This window comes from Paracoccidioides lutzii, assembly GCF_000150705.2.
Source record: "Paracoccidioides lutzii Pb01 unplaced genomic scaffold supercont2.16, whole genome shotgun sequence".
NCBI lineage: Eukaryota > Fungi > Ascomycota > Eurotiomycetes > Onygenales > Ajellomycetaceae > Paracoccidioides > Paracoccidioides lutzii.
The window spans coordinates 517180-536756 of record NW_015440962.1 but is presented as its reverse complement, the minus strand read 5'-3'; the positions used below and the strand labels follow the sequence as shown (position 1 = coordinate 536756).

At 46.3% G+C, this 19577-nt stretch overlaps 3 protein-coding genes across 3 annotated transcripts; 1 reads left to right on the top strand and 2 right to left on the bottom strand.

Moving 5' to 3' along the window:
- Nucleotides 1-254: 254 nt before the first annotated feature.
- PAAG_06001 (negative regulator of mitosis) lies at nt 255-9523 on the bottom strand (the record flags this gene model as incomplete). Its single annotated transcript, XM_015845756.1, has 6 exons — nt 255-872; nt 954-1034; nt 1128-1337; nt 1434-1978; nt 2080-2214; nt 3277-9523. 6 exons carry the CDS (start codon nt 9521-9523, stop codon nt 255-257), a joined length of 7836 nt encoding a protein of 2611 aa, XP_015699982.1.
- A 449-nt stretch (nt 9524-9972) lies between these two features.
- Nucleotides 9973-12066, top strand: PAAG_06000 (hypothetical protein; the record flags this gene model as incomplete). Its single annotated transcript, XM_015845755.1, has 2 exons — nt 9973-10031; nt 10107-12066. 2 exons carry the CDS (start codon nt 9973-9975, stop codon nt 12064-12066), a joined length of 2019 nt encoding a protein of 672 aa, XP_015699981.1.
- Nucleotides 12067-14238: 2172 nt separating this feature from the next.
- On the bottom strand, nt 14239-17253 carry PAAG_05999 (phosphatidylinositol-4-phosphate 5-kinase its3; the record flags this gene model as incomplete). The annotated part of the gene is made up of 3 exons (XM_002792165.1): nt 14239-15003; nt 15085-16045; nt 16115-17253. The coding sequence occupies 3 exons, from the start codon at nt 17251-17253 to the stop codon at nt 14239-14241; spliced, it is 2865 nt and encodes a 954-aa protein (XP_002792211.1).
- Between the last annotated feature and the right edge of the window lie 2324 nt (nt 17254-19577).

The following is a 19577-nucleotide window of genomic DNA, read 5'->3' as shown; positions in this document are numbered from 1 at the left end:
TTGTGCTAAAAACGAACCCAAAAAAAAAAAAAAAAAAAAAAAAAAAAAGGCCCTATATGGATGGGGTCTTTAAATGGAGAAGAGGATGATTAGAGAAAAAAGACAGCAACCAGCAAGAAAGCAAAGGAGAGGAACAAAGCCGTTAAAGCAACAAGATTTCAAGACAGTTCTGTTGTTCAGCAGCACTGAAGGAGGGGAGTCTCACCAGGAGGGTGAAAGAGACCAAAGATCCAAGTAAACGACATAGATTTGTATCACGCCAAACTAATTATTCCCGGTCCTTCGTTCCCCCAAAACTTGCCACGGGGATAATCAACATCCCTTGCGCGGTACGCACATTCAACAACCATGCGCGCTTTCCGAACACTACCCAAATTGCGTGTTTTCTGGATATTCATCAACCTGTCCAGAACGAAACGGCGGTGCTCCTCGTCGTCTAGCGCAACATTACCAACGATGAACAATGGCCAGAGCAGAGTGGGAGAATCGGGGAGTCTATCTATAAGACTTATTATCAGATTGACGATGCGGGATTTAAAAGCTGACGGTGACATCTCGACAGCGCGCGGGCCAGTGGCATTATTTATGGGAGGCGCGTTGATTCTATTGTTGTGGGCATTGTGGGCATTGTGACAGTGATAATGCCTTTCGACGGGATGAAAATAGCTGAGGCCGTTGGGGCTTCCCAGGCGTTCGCGCAGGTAAAGAAGTGCTGTCAGTCGTTTTGTTCCGGCAATATATTGCAGATCGTCGTGGGCTGAAACATAGCTAGGCAATTTTTGTTGGAGGCCTCGCAATGCGACCTCGATATCATTCCGCCTTGCGTTGAAAGCTGAGGTTTCCGACGGGGTGAGTTTGCGGGTTTGGACGATCTTCAAAGAAAATTTAGTCTGTGTGGACCTCCGCAGATAAAATGGTTGCTATGCTGGGTGAGGTTATGGTTGGTTAAATACCTTTGCCTTCTCCATAGCGCACGTCGATATTTTACTTATTAAAGTCATTAGGCCTCGAGAGCAGCCCATCAGTATGTCAATCTAAATGGTTTCATCATCATCAAATACAAATTAGAAGAGGCCAATGACAGTCATATCTTTTAACAGGCTCAAAAGTGATATTCTATGACTCACCTCTTCCAGGTTATCATCCTCCAGCCACGAATGGTCTACTTGTTCTACCGTCGAGGGATCTTCAACGCCAGTTCGACCCATAATATCATGAGCCACAAAATACATGACGAAGAATCTCTTCAATTCGCATGCCGGCTGTGGGAGCAGTGCCATGAGTTGCAGACCCCCTCGAAGATGTGTCGTCCAGGATGGGGTGCACCCATCAGTTATCTAGAAAACTGGCCTCATTAAAAAGACAGTCCCGTAACCAAAAAGCGAGAGAAAAGGTTACAGTCTACTTGCATCATGAAAACAAAGCATCAGGACCGTCGCCACAGCCCCAGCACTTGGCTTTTTATCATTAATCTCACTCTGCAGTCCATTGAGCGCCTTTTGTTTGTACATATATGCCTCCCTCTCATATCTGCGGTCGCCAATGAGCTGAAGCTGATTCGCAGCAATAGCAAGAAGAATATTCCTCAGCGGTTCATGAGGCTGTTGATAATTCAACGCCAATGATGCGACCAGTGATAGATAGGGATTAAATCCCGGACTAAGCGAGCAGAATGGAGCGATACCACGGATAAAATAGTCAAGAAGAAGCCTCTCGACGGGAGAATAATGCGCCAGCGGATGATGTAGGGGCTGGTGTGGGGAGAGATGGTCCAAACCATTCGTCGACTGAGAAACCGCCAACTGCATTACCGCGCTCGTATCTATTTCTTTGCGATTTCCATCACCAAAATCACAGTATGTTGTGTTTAAAAATAACCATCGACCGACATATTGATCTATTGGTACTGGTTGAAATTCGCTTCCCAGCTCAGTTTTAGTCGGTGATTCAGCCTTTAAAGAACGTTTCGACCATATTCCTGCATCGTCAAATCAGCCTATGGGTGTGTCTAATGTTATGTTCGGCCCCTGGTTTTACGGAAACTAGTAAGTTTCTAAAGACGGGGCAGTAAAGTTATACCTTCCCGACCAAAATGTATTCCCCTCTGCGCCGCATCCTCTCTCCAAAGCAATTTGAGACCCCGCATGCATTGGAGGTTCAGTCGCTCGCATCGGCTACACACAGGCAATTCCTCGGTGCACTGGACATGTTTTTCTGATCATTGCAGTCTCAAGTCAGCATTTCGTTCTGATTCAACATAGAAAAGCAGAAAGTTGTGGCACCTTTACATGTCCAGCAACCCGTCCGTCGTCGGCTCTCGGGCTGCTTCCTTTCTCTGCGGGTCATCTGAATGTATAAAATTGCCTTACGCCCTTAGTCAGGGCTGTCCGTTCGGCTCGCTGCAGGGAGGTTCCCTTTCCACAAGTACTAAACCAAAGCCATCGTGAAAATGAGTATCGTCAAATGCGGCGCCGTGGCGGGGTGCTCGACAATGTCTTTGCAAAAAGCTCAGCGGCGGTATAATAGCGATCCTACAGGTACGACCAGGGCTAGACAGGAAATTCTTCCCCCTGGGACGTTGAGATATGCTGCAGTCAACGTCGCCTCTCTCTGTGAGAAGAAATCCCCAAGCCCGCGGCGTTATTCCACTTTGGGACTTGGGACTTGAGGCACAACCATGCACCAAACAAGCTGACTCAGCCAGTGGATTGCCAATACGAGGTCTCAAGAAAGTAAAACATCCCAGCAATTGCGGGGTGGACGAAATATGGGGTCAGAGAGGATATGGTGGGGCTGGGCAAGGAGCGATTTTGCACATTAGGTGTTCAAACCATCTCATAGAAACGCAAAACAAATAATTAACGAGTTACCGCAGTATAACGTAGCTATCGGTATATAGTGCAAACGGAACAGTAACCACTCCCTTCAGCAACCGTTGTCGGGAATAACTGGAGTTTAAGATACAATGATGTAAAGCAGTCCATCTGCCCGCAAGCTAGCCCAATCCCTCATCCCCTCATCGTTGAATGCCCAGCTGGAAGTGGACACCAAAACATGCGGCCCGTTTCCGCCAGTCAGACAAAAGGAAGATAGCAGCAAATAACAATGCAGCCTCCGTAGAACTCCTCGCTCATGCGTAACTGCCTAACGACCCAGGTATTTATAATCAAGCCACAGAGAAACAACATCAAAAATGAAAGCAAATGCCGATACCAGGTCCTCTCTAACAATAGAATTACCATATCCTTCACAACATGCTGGGTTCCTCAACCCTACCACTGGGTGACGGTTTGCTGTTGTCACCTACTTGGATGCCCCACACTCTCCATCGAGCATCTTCAATTATGTCCGTCTTAAGCCACATCCCTTTAAGTTTCTTCCTTCCATCCGTCTCCCCATCAGAGGATTCTTGCCCCTCTGACACATCATTCGAATCCATCCACGCGAAAAGGAGTCTTAGTTGCCAGAGTCTGTCCTTGATCATATCATCCCCACCTCCTTGTCCAGTTGCAGCAGCCACCAACTGCTGAACTGTTCTGTCAAGCGCAAGCCTCGTATCCACAACACTTGGACGCAGCCAGGAGGGTGAACTAATGGCTCTTTTCGACTGGTCCCTGGCATATATTGTAATTGGTTGCTGAGATGGTACCGAAGGGATGACCATCGCCTTTTCACCCATATCAAACATTCGGAAAGCACGAAGATTGAAAATCCACTCCCACAGTTGACGCGCAGGGAATCGGACTTGAATGGATGATTTGCCTTGGGAATACAGGACAGGGACTACTGCATTTGGCACGGTGTTTCCTGGTCTGGAGTAACTCGGCATCGAAGACGAAGATATATCCTGGGCATCGCTCAGTGCCATGAGCGAGGACGAGAACTCTGAGGAGCTGGATGCATTGTAAGCAGCTCGCCTGCGAAGGTAAACAGATTGGTCACCCAAACGGAATTTGTCCTGGAGCACGTCATTGCCAGCGAAGTCCAAGGTCAGATCCCAGTGATCAGGGCTCTGTAATTTCACAGTAGCAACGTCGTCTATATTAGGAAGTAAACAAGGGGCTGTTGTAACCCGACTTTCTCCAGTTTTAAATGTCAGAGACACTGGAGCGGTCACCGGACGCCGCGAATCAAGGTCGCGCGGGATAAGACACCTTGACTCCGCTGCAAGGACCCAAAGATGGCGGAAAGCCTGAAGATGGCATTTATTATCAAGGACTGTGGTGGGAAATACGGGGTACAAGGAGCAGAGCAGGGACGCAATCCCAAGATTCGAGGTTCCCAGTGTATATGTTCCCCCTCCTAAAAAGAGCATGCCGACAGCCATGTGGACGGCCATGTGGCTTCCATAAGGAGTATCTCCACTAACATAACCATGGAGTGACCGAAGCCGGCGGAAAACTATGATATCTCCGGTTCCAGCCATGACGGCGGCTGTAGATAATGCAACAATATCCTGACAATTACGAACCGCATTGCGAGCTAACTTTTCATCGTAGTTATGCACAGTGAACCGAGAGATACGTATAAACTGATCAAGGTATAGCACAAGGAGATCTCGTGCATGAGAGGCACCGGAGCCAGCAAATCGTAGCCCAATAGCAAAGCAAAGCCCTGCAAGGATGTTAAAAAATGGCATATCATCAGAACATAGGCGGCGGACTGTTGTAAGCCGATATCTCTGCCTGTAAATCGGTGGAAGATTACTTTTAATCCATCTGTGGCTTGCGGTTATAGAATCCCACATAATCAAATGTTTAGCCAATGTGCGAAGCAGAAAGATGTCAGGCCGCACATAATCAAACTGAGCAGTAGTGTCAGGAATGTCGATCTTTTCGGCAACAGCTGAGTCGTTTGATTTCATAAATATTATCGCGAGCGCAATTGTCGCCCCTGCAGTGGCTTTATCTAGGATGTGAACAACCTCCACATTTTTTGTCCCAACAGCAAGAGCTAGTAATCTTTCCACAATATGCATATCACGCAAACCTCTCAGATCATTACCTTTAGCAAGATTTATAAATCCCAGGGCAAAACCTGCAGCCAAACGATAGCCCTCATCTCGTAGTATTTCCTGTGAAATTGATGGCTCTTCCTGCTCGGTATTTTCCATTTCTGACAACATAACTTCACTCATCCGTCGGTGTTGAGAGTTGCAGTAGAGCAACCCAATGCCCATAATTCCGGTGGTTTGTGTCAATGGAGACAAATTCAATTCCGCGGCTCCTGGGGGTAACATTCTGGTTACATGAACCGAAAGTAAACGTGTTATCAGAGTGTCCATCGTGCCGATATATGAGGCGGAAAGCCCTAACAGAAGACCAATCGAGGTCATCGTATGTTTGGGAGTTAAATACTTAAAGGCGACCCATTTCGCTAGAGACTTTAGGTGCCCGTTCAAACCCAACGCAAGCAAAAAGCCAGCATGCCTATTTGTCAGTTCCATTGGCTTATTATACAAGATCCAGGATGTATCGATGCCCTTAGCAGCTCTTGAAATTGCCAGTCCAGTCGATGCCCCATTATGAAAGAATGCCCAGCAAACTTTATCCTCAGAGAAAGCCGTTTTGTCGGCGCTAATTGTCACATTAGAAGGTTTTACAATGCACTGTAAAGAAAACGCAGGGATTGGCAACTTCTCCGTCAAGAGTGGTACTCTGCCACTAAATCCAATCATTGCTCTCCCAGCAGGAACTGACAAAGTTCGCACAACCACAAGCTGAACCAAATCTTTCTGAGCCTCAAGTATTTCCGACTCAGACAAACCCGGAGCAGGGAAATATTCTGCCTGAGGAGGTTTCATTTGATTAAGAATTCTAAAGGCCTCGTAAAACCGTCGATCTTCGCGGAAAATGAGTCGAGTTATGGATTGTCTATCGGCTTCGGCTGAAACTTCGAACGAGCTAACAGAGTTTCCGTCCAACGACTGGCTCCCAATTGAATGGACGTCCCGTACAGCATCGTGGGATTGGATACACGGAGATATTGGCATCGGACTACTTGCCCCGTCTTCCGTCATTGACATGAAAAGATCATCTCTGTCGACTAATGCGAGAAGTGAGCTGTCCCAGTAATTAGGCGGTGCTGGCTGGCATCGAACGATCGCTTCATGAAGAGAAGCACTGATACCGTCTGGAAGAGTATCAATTACAGAGCTCGTTAGACCCCAACGAAGGAGCAACTCCACTCGCTCTGTAACAGTAGTTTGTTTCTTTATCTCAGAAATGAACCCATTTAAGGCTAGAGTTCGTGGTGTGAGCCGCATAGCTTGCTCTAAGATACAATTCCCCGCAGCACCAGAAGCGGAGCTCGATACAATGTCGATAATTGTCAAGAAATTTGCTTGTTCGTAGTTAAGCGATTTTTCAATGAAGGAGAATATCGAAGGGGGTGGGAAAGGTTCTTCCGGCAAGTCCAAATTTGACATCCTGGATTCTTCAAACAACCACTGGTCTATGCTTGCCATCTCAACACCATAATATCCATTATCAGTCCAATCCCAGGACTTCCATCTCAACCATCCACCGATTTGGGCTAAGACGGGGACAAGGAGTCCAGTTTTTGAATAGGAAGTCTCTGCACCGACAATAGAGAGCTTCTGTTCCTCACGCAGTAGATGAAGCCCCACTAATATTGTTCCAAGAGCGGTTCGTCTTGTGTCTTGGTCGCGAGAAACAGCTGTTGGAAGATAACCCTCCGCACCAATTGCTGCTTCACCCTGTGGAGAGAGAAGGAACTCCCTGGATAACGCGGCACAACGGAGAATATAAGAATTCTTTCGGGAATTGGCTCCGGATTCAAGACCGGGCCGAAGATCTGCCCAAGGATTTTCTTCCGGGGTCCTCGAATCTCCTTCTGTAGCCCACCCCCATGCAGAACTCATCATCCAGGGGGATGCAATACCCCGGGATCCAGCTTCTTGGTCCAACATACTATCCCAATTCTCAAGATCAATTGAACTTCCGCTACTAGATCGAAGGAAGTCGCCCCTTCTCCGCCTTTTTCTAGATAGGGGTTTGGAGGGATTACCTTCGATAAAATAAACGGCCATAGCAAAGAGGACGATCACCACCGCAGTCCACTCTAAATTGGTATCATTTTCCTTTTCCTCCCTTGATTGCAACCACTTTAAAACTTCCCACCAACCGACAAGAATTCCATCACCAACTTTATCGCCCTGCCGCAAGACGAATTTGCAAACAGAAAGAATCTGCTTAACTTGAGGATTATGTGGCTCAAGCTGGATTTGAATCTTGTGTTTCCGGCCCTGCGTGTCAATAACATCTACCTTGCCCCGATTCGTAGAATGTCGTAAACCGAGCAGGTTAAACGACCCATCACTAAGAACTCTCTTCAAACTCCCTTCCCGTGGTCGGTTCGGAGAGTTGGTAATGGACACCCCATGCGGCCCATATATCGTCATACTAGGGGGGAGCTCAATTTTGACAAGGGTACTCCATGGTGCTTGTAGTGTTAATTCTCCTTTACCATCAATTGTTGAGGACAAAATGAGTATTCGCGATATATCACCATCGACGATTTTACAACAATCCATTACATTGGAGCCATGGCGTATGGCCGTAGCCCGGACAGTGAAACCTCGGTCATCCAGACCTGCTTTTCTCTTGTCCTTTCGTAGACGAGATTTAGGTTGTAGTTTAGCACAAGTTTCAGTCGCAAGAAGACTTACAACCGACAGGTTCTTTGAATTCTTGTTCAGTATGCAAATTGCAATAGATGTGGATTCGGGTAAGTCCGGAGAGGCATCCTGGTACGAAGAAATTGTAAACACTTCAAATTTCTGGCCTTTGGAGAAATTCGGGGCACTGCGTGCGGTTGATAATCCGGAAGAAAAACTATCAACCTTCGCAAGCATCATCTCCCTTGGTAAACCAGAAATTGTCTCTCTAAGGCCCATATTATCGAATCCTTCAAAGTCACCTCCGTTGTTGAGGCTTTCTAAGAATTTGTCAACGGGGGCATCGAGAAAACTGCTCCCATTACTATACACTGAGGTGCTCCCTGGAGGCAACGAGTTTCTTGCATGGAACCCAAAACTTGCACGCGAACTTTGCCCACCAAAAGATTCTCCCCGCCTAGCTCCGTAAAATGACGAAGCATTCTGGTTTCCGGTCACAAATTCCGAAAATGTTGTTCTGTCATTATTGGAGCCGAGATCAGCCCGTGCAAGCAATGAACTCACTCTTCTTGATGCCCTCATTGAAGCACCTATATCGTCAAATTCGCGGCCCAGTTTGAACGCCAAATCCTCTTCCTCATCGCCATTTTGCTTTTGGTTCGGTCTGTACATGTCCGAAACAGACCGGCCCTGACCTAATCCACCAAAGCTTTCGCGGAGCCCAGATGGTCCCCGACCACCTGGTGTATTCACACCCGTCATATCGAAATGGGAGCTCCGTCGCTTCGAGTAGGCTCCACTTGTAGTCGATGCTCGCCTTTTAGACTGGGAAAGAGCGGAATCTCTGTCTCTGTATCGAGCAGTCCAGATGGTATACAATCCCGTCTTCTCATTTAATGTGACAACAAATAATAAGGGATGTTCCTCGTCTGCTCTAGACATGGACATTGTGACCTCATCCCTTGCGGAGACGTACAATACTTCCTCCTCGGAATCAAGCGCATCAAAATTTGATCCTCTGTCTTGAGATGCTACAGATGGATTAGCAGCGACAACCAATCCCATTTCGGAATGGGGGTCCACGAGGCAAAACACTCGGGGGAGCAAAGCATTGTCGTCTAGCTTTGGAATCCACTTCAAGGGCTGAGCAGGAGACAAGGTAAGGGAGGGTCGAGCATCACTTCCCCCAGAAAGTGTGAATGAACTCTGATGTACGGTCTGCGATGATACAAAAGAATTGGGAGGAGGCGCCGGCACAGACTTCTTGTGCTCTCCCCTGATTTTTCTCTGGAACAGGAGACCCCGCGCTGAAGCCCACACAGCATCAACCTCAAAGGGAAGAGGAACAATGTGCGAGTCGCCGTTGACAAAAAATATGTGTGCTTGCGATTTCAAAACCACAACCAGCGCCCTTGGTAGAGTGCTTTCAACATTTGCGTCACCAGCAGCAAGTGTGGAAATTACCTCTGCGGGTTTTGATATGGCGTTATTTCTCTCTTGGTGATACTTCTTCCCTTTCAGCTTCGTTTTTACGGTGGCAGGTCCACTTCGAGATGCATTGTCGACAGCTAAACTCTTCCCTGCCCCCTTTCTGTATTGTCCTTTGGTAAGACTAGCTGAAAAAGTAGCAAATAGGGCGTCGACTATTTCCTCTTTCTCAATGTCAAAACTGAAGGCCCTTTTGACGACCCCGCCTCGAGACCACACCACGCAGTCATTTGTAAATATCAACTCCTCCTCCACCAGGTTTCCAGTTCCATTGTCGACATTGCAGGTTTTCCACACAAACTGGTCTTCGGACGGATTCGCTGGAAGCTTCGACTCGGCCACTAGGTATGGTATTCCAGTGGGCTCGTGGAGACCTAAAGAGCGGACTGAGGCCATTATCAAATAAGCATATGGAAATATTCTGCCGAAGCGACGCCAGCCGGTGAGAACAGGATTTGGAGCATGCCCATGATTGCGTAAAGAGAGGAGGTTTGATGGTAATTCGAGGTTGGGTGCAGTATAAGGCGTGGTTCTGAGTTAAGCCGCTTTTTTTCAAAATGTCTTGCGGTTGTTAGCTAACTAAATAGACGCGAAGCGCGACTTCTAGTGGCGACTCGTCAACTTTATCTCACATCAACACCATTCAACATCTATTTATCTCACAGAAAGACAACACACAGATCAAACACCACGAGAAACACAAAACATAATTTACGCTTCTCATGACATCCAAAAGGTAGCAATTGCACATTCCAGCGCTATCACCTTGCAAAGTTACTACGGCTGTGTCCCTACAAGACTTGTTCTATCCGCCTTCTTCAGCTGGCAAACAGGGGGAACAAGCGATGTTGGGTCTCCCATTAGACCCTGTTGTTCGGCAGAGAGAAAATGGTGTACAGTTAAGGTAGGTTTTCCGGCAGATCTTAAACCAACTTCGTATATTTCCTTCCCGGATATTATGTGCTGAAGAGATAAATAGTTATCAGCAACCTCATCGAGTGTACGACACCAAAATATACCCTATCCAGGCCGGTAACTGCTCTACTCTAATAATATATGGTCACGATCATGGGATACGGATCTTATGGAGAGGTGGAAAGGCGTTCAAATCCCAACAACCCAAGCCAGTGGAGCAAGAACAGCCAAACCCGAACGGAACCTCAAATGATGATGTTATTATGATTGTTGATTCAGACGATGACGATGACGAAATACCCGCTACAGACCCTAAAAATGCGACTGCGCCACCCGTGGAATTCGAAGACGAAGAGGACGAAATTGATCTGTCAAGACCTTTTCACGACATCCTACAGCATATCGACATCCAACTCGGAGTAAAAGTGTTAGGCCTGTCAGTGCCTACTTTCAATTCAGAACAACTCAGATCGACTCTAGAGTCATATCCGGAGATATTTTCCAACATTGCTGTTATTACAGCTGTTTGCGCAGACTGTTCAATCCGAGTTCTCGCACTACCGCTAACACCTCCAAACCCCCAAGATAGCTCATCGTGGGGGCTTCAATCTGTCACAATCAGTGCTGGGTCCATACAAGCTATCCCAGCAGGCATTGCTGTAACTTTCACTGCACGAAGCCCGAGTAACAGCAGCAGTCGATACAGATCCCAGAGTCTTAACCGCACTCCTAAGAGCAACCCCGATGCAGAATCTGATGGCGCTTGGGATCTTCTAGTAGCTGTAAATTCCGCCGAAGGATCTGGCACCCTTTCGATTTATCGAGTTCCCATCACTTATCGGCCAGGCCAGTCCAAAGATTCACAGATCTTACCCTCAGAACCTGCTCTCCCTGTACAACATCTACTGCTCCCGTCTCCTGCAAAAGCTATCTCATTCAACCCCTCCCAATATCCCTCTGAACGTCATTCTCATCTACTTGTATCATTTGCTAGTGGTAGCGTTAAGATTTATTCCTGTCTGACATCCAAATCCCAAAAACCTATTGCTGACAGGAGGGGGTGGTCCAGTGATGGGACCCTTAAAGAATCCGAGGGAACTTGGTTAGTCACGCTTTCTACAGAATTCTGTCTGTCTCCTAGTGGAATACCCCGACGGATGGCGGTGGTAGACGCAGCATGGGTTCTTGGAGGCAAAGCCATTATGGCTCTTCTCTCGGATGGATCGTGGGGTGTCTGGGATCCCGAAGGAACATGCCCGGGAAACAAAGACTTCACAAGCATTGCCCACAACCAAAGTACTTCATCTACCGAAGGTGGCTCAGTGACATCGTTTGCTGTCTCCGGTTTTATATCTGGGCCTATATCGGCGACTAAACCTCTTATATCTGGACCAACAGCAGACAATCGATCTAGTTTCGTACCCATGACCCCGTCTACCCGAAGATTTAGAGAAGACACGCTCTTCAAAGGCTCCTCAGCTAACAACCCATCAACATCCTCAACGCGAGGTGGAATATCTGTATTGGCTACAAAGATTTCAAAGGATGGGCTTCCAGATGAGTCGATTGTCATATGGCACGGAAGTCAGAATATATGGATAGCCAGCCTTCTGACTTTGTGGAGAAACAGCACCAAACCCAATGGTACATTCAATCCGTCGAGTCGCAGCAAACCAATTCCAATTGAGAATGTCAATCTCCTTGGGGAACTTCAAAATGGAATCGCTCAACTTATTCATAATTCCACGACAGCAAAGGGCACCAAAAATGTTAAACCAGATGTTTTAATAACGGCTGAGCATCAGCTCATAATTCTTACACAGAAACCTTCAGAACAGGGAGCTGTTAAGTCTGGGTCAGATACCCAAAGGAACGCAGATGCCCTAATTGAGGGTGACCAGTCGAGACTGAAGAAGGGCGAATTGGATCTCGATGGCATGGACAGAGTGCTATCCGGTATGGCAAGTGGAATGCAGACAGTTGAAGCGTTTCGGAACCCACAGCGCAAGGGATTATTTTCCTAGAGGTGCCCACCCCATAATTGCCAATTGCCCTGTTCCCATACCTTTGTTTATTTCCCTTGACCATCTGATGTTCAAATCTGGATTACCCAATACAACAGCTTCACCCCCAGAACGAAGTGGATAGCAGTTTACTTTTGTCTGGATTCCAATCTACCATACTCAGGGAAAGAAATACCATAAATAATTTTTCTTTCTATCCATTTTTCATCCTCTTTCCTTTCGCAATTAATCAATATCGATAGATGTTAACTCCCCCTGAATCCATTCCCCTTCTCCATTCATACTTCGCTACGCAAGGTGGAGCACAAGGCGAGATACCATGTCTTGAAATTCAACCTTATCAACCACTCATTTTCTCTCACACACACGCTAGTGAGTTGTAGAAATTGTTGGGTCTAGGGTTGAATAGGCTCTGTATTCGAAGCGATATATTAAAAGTTTTCCCCTTGAAAAAAACCGGAACATATAACGTAACGTTTTTGTCTCCCAGATACACGTCGATAACAGTCAATTTGACAGGGAAAGAAAAAAGGATCAAGGCTGAAGTGGGATGGATCGGACTTCCTGGAACCATGAGCAAGGAAGACTAGGGTTTTTCATCTGAACTTCCTTTTCTCGTCCCCTTTCCTCAGGATATTTTAACACACAATGTCCTTATTTGTCCTGCCTTGGCTTTCCTTTCTTCTTTCTTAGTGTTTGGGAGTAGGTAAGGGGATACATTTCATATTTTATTTTCCCTGTATCTTGCTGACAATATGCCAGCGTACGTAAGAGAGAGGAATGTGGGTCTTTAAGAAATGTACCCGCCTCTATTCGTGCGTCTTCGAATGGCAAAATAGAACCGTCTGTTCAAACACCCAGGTGGAGGGAGAGGGTCGTTTCCAACATAGCTTTTCGTAACGCTGCTTCTTTGTGGCGCTGTCTGTCCGCATCGAAAAGAACGAATCAGTCATCCAGCATACGGAGTTAAAAGCATCACAAATATCAACCAAGAAACAGTTTAAAGACCAGATCCAGAGTTTGATTTTTACTTTTTCTTCCCTTCGTCCTGTATAGTCATAACTTATGGTTTACAGTACTGCACCACAATAGGAGGCACAGAAATACCAGATGATAAACCGTGGGCCAGAGGGGAATATCAACTACGTACACAAAAAACACAATAAACCCACACAATGCACAGAAACAAAAGGAAATAAAAAGGAAGCGCCCAAAAGCAAAAACTAGGGAAATATGCAGATAGGGCCGGTGAAGCCATTGTACTCGAGGTTGCAATAAGAAACACACAAACAAGGGGGAATGGAATAGGATAAGTGTGATAAGTTAATAATAGTAAAAAAAAAGGAAAGTATAGGGAATACCCGGCTTCTCTCCAGGTGATATAATATATTCATCTCCCCTTGCTTCCTGATAATTATCAATCAGTCGTGGCATATCCCATTCAAAAAAGAGGTATTAAAACAAAACCCAGAAAGAACAAACGGAAAAATGGTTAAGAAAATGGTGTTAAACAAGGGCTCTAGTAAACATCCTTTTAACGGTGAGAGAGAGAAAGGAAAGAATCCAAATTGACGATAAAATCTGCTGGTGCCTTTCCCACAATATGAGTTTTGGGGGGGGTTTTTTGGTTCTTTTGTCGCTCTGGTCTTCTAAAAAAAGAGGATGATGCTGGAGACTTTTCGTTTGGAAAATTAGTGACAAAATAAAAAACAGAGAAAATAAAAGGGAGAGAAGACTAGCAAGAACACATATGATATCAATAATATCTAAAATGGAATTAGACGGGATGGAAAGTAAAAGAAAAGTGAGGAGAAAACCCCAAGGAAAACGCTAATTTGCGTGAAACAATCCACGCCTTTTCCAGGAATTTGTTGTGCAGTAGAAAATAACAAAGCGATATTAAGTTATGAAAAAACAAACGGCCCGTTTTTAGGGTTCACCTCTTTTACTCCCAAAAAAGGAATCAACTAACAACAGTTAAAGAAAATATTTTTCGTGGGTATGTTTGTGTGTATGGAGTGCTGACAATAATATGGGCATCTTATGGATGAAAATGCCAGAGTTCGGCCAGCGTAACGGATGTGACAAAAGGAAATTTATCTTTCTAAAACACAAGAAATGAAAAAGAAAAAAAAGTGAATGCTAAAACAGAAGAAGAAAAGGAGAATACAATTATCGAGAAGTGTCCGCGGTGGGGAAAGGCGTTGATGAAGGCGGTCGCGGTAAATCATGAGGAATAGGAGGGAGCTCCTTCGATTCTGACGAAGAGAGAAGGGAGTCAGCCCTGAGCTCCCGCATTGCTGCTTTCCCCTTCACAGATGCAACGAAGTTCGAGGAGGGTTCTGATTTCGGTGGCGGGGCCGGAAGTAGGGGAGGAGGACCCGATGGTCCCGTGGCAGTGCGGAATTCGGAAGAATTCCATACTTCTCCATTGGCCATTTTTTCGACACCTCTGTCGTCCTGCCGGTTTCTGTTGTAACTATTCCTCAATTCAATCCTTTCGCCACTGCTGCTTCCACTCCCTCGACTTTTGCTCCCAGTACTAGCAGCTTCCCCAACCTCTTCCACGACTGGTAGAGTAGATGTGACACCTGGCATATCGCTGGAGGTGGAGCGGATGGTAGATAAGATATGTTGATGGGGCTCTGGATCGGTCGCGAGATTTCTGCCAGCCCTGGCTGCATCTCTTTCGGCCCGTTCCATGACTCTTTCGATAGAGGAGCTTGGATGAGCATGAGGAAGTGCCGTGCCATCCATTGACGTGTGGCCCTGTTCTTTGCTATGTCTTTCGCGTTCAGCTTCTTCCTTCGACATGGCGATGCCCGTGACGAAGTTGAGAAATCGCTCCCCATATGCCACAGGAGGGATTGGGGATATTTGATTTCTGTTGTGCGATAGTCCTTTCCAGAAATGTTCCGCTTTCTTGATCATGCCATACTGTAAATTAAGGATAGTTAGCCAAACATAGTTCCATGCAAGAGGTGCAGGATATTAATAATAATGTCAATAAAAACATACATGTGTCAAACAGTCAATGACCCCGAGATAGTAAATCTCGTCTCCCGGTTCACCGTTTTCATGGGTAGCCCGAAACCCACCATCATCAGAATAGAACACAAGGTTCTTCCGTTCATCTAATATCTCATCTGGGAGGGCGGCAGATTCTTGAATTGGCACCGGCTTTTCCCGTTTGATTATCTCTCGTAGCTCCCTGGCCTTCCGAGCGTTCTCGAGTCTTGAGGGTGTTCTCATAAGGAGATTTGGCTGTTGATGATCATCTCCCCGTTCCCCACCAGGCTGGAAAACCTGGAGAGTTTTACCTCGAAGCTTTTCGTCATTTCCTTTCCCCAGGTCGTGGATACCAACTAACAGCGAGTAATCCATGATCTTTAGACGTTGAAGCAGCGACACGTCCCTCTTCAGTTGAGCTAGGAAAAATTCTCTCTTGACAGGGCCACATTGGAGACGACGACTTCTTCGAATCCAATTAAGGTCCTTCAGTGTTGCCCTAGGGTTCTTCTCGACATCTTCTTCCCGAAAGTCCCGGCCAATGGTTGAGCCTTTAAGATCAAACATTTGGTGAATATCTCGGTGCGGAGGAAATAAATTATTCATAACAACGAAATGTATCTTTCGGCCATACGCCATCTTAACCCGATGGAGACCGTAAAACTGTGAGATTAGGGTGTTTGGGTTGTTCTCGATGTGTTCGTAGTAATCGCGCAGAATCCTCCGGAGGAGCTTATGTTCGGCATGGTGGATAGTTTTAATGATGTACTTATAGTCGCGGGAAAAGTAAAAGAAACTACCGCTTTTGCCAGGAGAACCCAACTCAGACAAAATATACTTGCTCGTTAGGGACATCAAGTAGTCAGCAGGGTCGAGTTTGAATTTCGCACGTAACCGGCGGAACACCCAGGGAGCATAGTCTTTGAATTTAAAATCATACTTGGCGGAGGGCGTCAATTCGTTGCCGGTTCTATACAGACGAACATATGAGTAAAAGTGAAAGAATGAATAGAGGGCCATGAACTCGAGAACGACTTACATGTCAAAGGAGAATTTATGTTTCGCTTCAAAATCGGCATCTGTAAGTTCACGGTCCAGCTTGGCATTGGTTCTAGAAACAGTAAACCGAATCCCAGTCAACATGTTGTATGCTGTAACCCAGTTTACATGGTTCTGATCAACCTTGGTGCCGATAATAACGCGATCGTCGTCCTCTTCTTCCTTGCGCCTTCGCTTGCTAGCCCGTTTTTGCTTGATCATTTCTGCCCATCGAGCAGCGTCCTCTTCGGGTGCGATCTCATCTGTGTGGAGGTCAGAATTTAGCGACCGCGTGGTCCTTCGGGCTAAGTTGAGGGATGCCCGTCGACGGCCTGTGGTTGGGGAAGTATGTCGATCCCCACTTGCAATACTGTCCTCAGGAGGATTGGGATTGGGAGTGGATAGATCGCGGCTATTCCTCCGGCTGTTATTGAACTTAGGCACCTGAAGAGTATGGCGCTGTGGTCGAGAGCTAGTTGGAGAGACTGGGGTATCGCTGTCAGTTCGAATAGGGGCGCTAGGAGAGGAATAGTTGTGTTCTGTGTGGGAAGGTGGTTTTTGGGAAGGAGGGATGACAGCGCCGTCCAACATCGAAGTAGCCGGAGCAAAGTCAGTAGATGCGAAGTCATAGGAGGAAGTGCTATACCCGTTGGCAATGGGTCCAGGGCTAGTCGACCTGGACGTTGGGGATATACCATTCCTCTGAGTCGCAACTACAGCTCCATTCAATTCCGGCACAGAGGAGTCCGTGGACCCATTCCCGCGACAATCATTTTGGGTTTGAGTCATGCTACCATTTTCCCTTTCCCTATCTCTTCCGGGCGCCGTCATCACTGAAAGGATACTTCCATTTCTCGGCCTGACGGGATCATGGCCATGAGGAGGAGCAGACCGTGCGGTGCCAAGTGATGCAAGCGACGGCAGACTCCCGCTCTTGAAGCTGGTGACAAAGTGTTCGGAAGTGGAATCGACGCAGACGCTCTCACCATTTGCATCGCTTGTCCAAACGAAGGTATTGCTTAAGGACGACTTTTCGTATGACTTGCGGGTGATTTGGTCATGAGGGGAAGCTGGACAGGAAGTAGCTTGATGGTGCGTATGGCGGAGGAGGTGAGGTTCGGTGGTAGTAAACGAGGGCATGTTGGAGGAGCAGCTGCACTAACGTGTGTGGGGGTGGGGGTGGGATTGGAGGATAACAGGTTCCCTTGCCACTCCGGAACAATGACAGGCAATAGGAAAGGGAGAGAGAAGGAGAGAACAGGGCCGTCAAGACTCCAACAGCCCTACTACAATATACTTTTTAGTCGGAGGTGGGCGGTCCGTAATTTGGGGGGTGGAAGTGGAGGAGCAGCCTGCCTACGCTCATTAGGTGAAGCACATAGAGCAACAGGAGAGCATATTAATTTGCGGTGGGAGAAACACAACCAAGCGGATTTGACTAGGGGCACACACTTTAGTAGTATAGCAAAGAGAGGAGAGTTAGAGAAATGGCAGACAAAAATAGGCTGTGCCTGATATAGGGGGTTGTGGTGGTTGAGAGTTGGTTTGTTGAGGCGGAGTTGGAGCAGGTGGAGTTGCAGGTCACGGGATCTAAGTGAGGCTGATCCCTCTTGGCGTCTTGTCCGTTTGGGGACTAGCGGCGAGTTTTGGCAGTTCCAGCGGACTTCTCCGTAGCGTGATGATTGCTTGTCAAATTGCCCCATCCCGTCGCCACCCACAAGAGACAAGCAGACTCGAGGATATCTAATCAGCCTACGACACCCATTATATTATTATTATTATTATTATTATTATTATTATTCTTATTCTTCTTCTTCTTCTTTCGCAGCATACGGAGATGTCCTGCTCCACGAATTAATCCATTTCTTGGCCTCTTCCGCCAATTAATCAGGCCTCAGTTATCAGGAGTATTGGAAAAGAGCATTTTACCTCCATGTCGATCTCTCAAATCTCCACCAAAGATAACAGAAAATTCTACAAAGGTCGTGTCCCATGGATGGTATCCAGTTTCGGCGCTGAGTCAGTCAAGCTCGAATTTGGGACATGATTTCCTGTGGCGCAGCAGCATGAAAGCAACCCTTCCAAAAATAACAATAACCTTACGTTAATTCTGTCATGCGTAAGGCTGACACTTTTTTGGATCATACGCTGTATTGTTTTGGACGGAGAACCAGTTATCGAGCACATACGAAGTATACTGACATGAAAGAAAACTCCCCGAGGTCCAGTGGCTAGCAATTGATTCCTTTTCTCAAGATTTTCGTCCCATCAACACCGTGTGCACGGCTACCTGCGTTCCACGGCTCTTTCAACCACTAACACCACAAATCCCGGCATTCCGTGCAATTAGCAAGCCACTAACTATAGAGAACTATATCATAGCCTTCATCTCCACAGATGCTCCCTTGGGTAGGACCCATAATTTTATTTGTTAAAGATGTCGCAACAAAGAAAATAATAATCCTTCACTAGAACTCCCATTGATTACAACCACACAAAATAAATCAACAAACTAAACAACATCCAGACTTCATACGCAATACCACTGGAAAACAGTCACATAATTGCAACGTATGTGATTTGGCCTGCAATTCATGGATCCGGTTTTGCGCATAAGCTTGACGACGTCAGCTTCACACCTGCGTCTGATAATCCATGGATGAGGGGAGGAAAACGATGTGCAATCTTTCCCAGTCTACAGGGTTCTAGGAATGTTGTTGGATCAATCCATGTAAAAAAAAAAAAAAAAAAAAAATTATTTACGTCTATTAACTGCTTCGCGGCTTGAACAATTCGAGCATTTCTCTCCATCAGCAAAATTTCCATTTTATTCGTCGAGACTCAATAACAACGCACCATTCTACAGAATTAGCTGGTGATCAACCCTTCTTTTCATTTCCTCCCTCATCAAAAGATACTTTGGCTCAACCAGTATGGGTTGCTGCATGCACCGCATTATTATCACTATTTTACAATAACCTTAGAAGTTGAAGGGTCCATACACTACATTCATGATCTGATAGTATGATGAAAATCTTCATGCTCAGAATACCATTCTGATAACTACGCTCTGATACATATTTCGACAATACGATTGAATCAACATATTTTTATCTGCTGGCCGATCACAACAGGAATCAAAAATCAAATGAATCAAGATATCCAACCGCTCATTGGAACTCGACACCATACAACAGAACAGATTCATCAGCTGAGGCCCTGGGATCATGAAAACCAGCATATATCTGAATCAGAACACATAGTTAGATAAAATCACGCACGTCTGCTCTTCCACCTTCAAACTTCCCCAATCCTGAATTCGAAATTCCAGAGAAACATTCAACCCATCTTGTTTTACTCGGTGTCTCCCTCTCACACCAGAGTACCATTCCATCACTCCATTCATCCATCCTCCCATCAAAAACCATGAAATCCATCCACCTCCTTCTCCAATCTTTGCATCA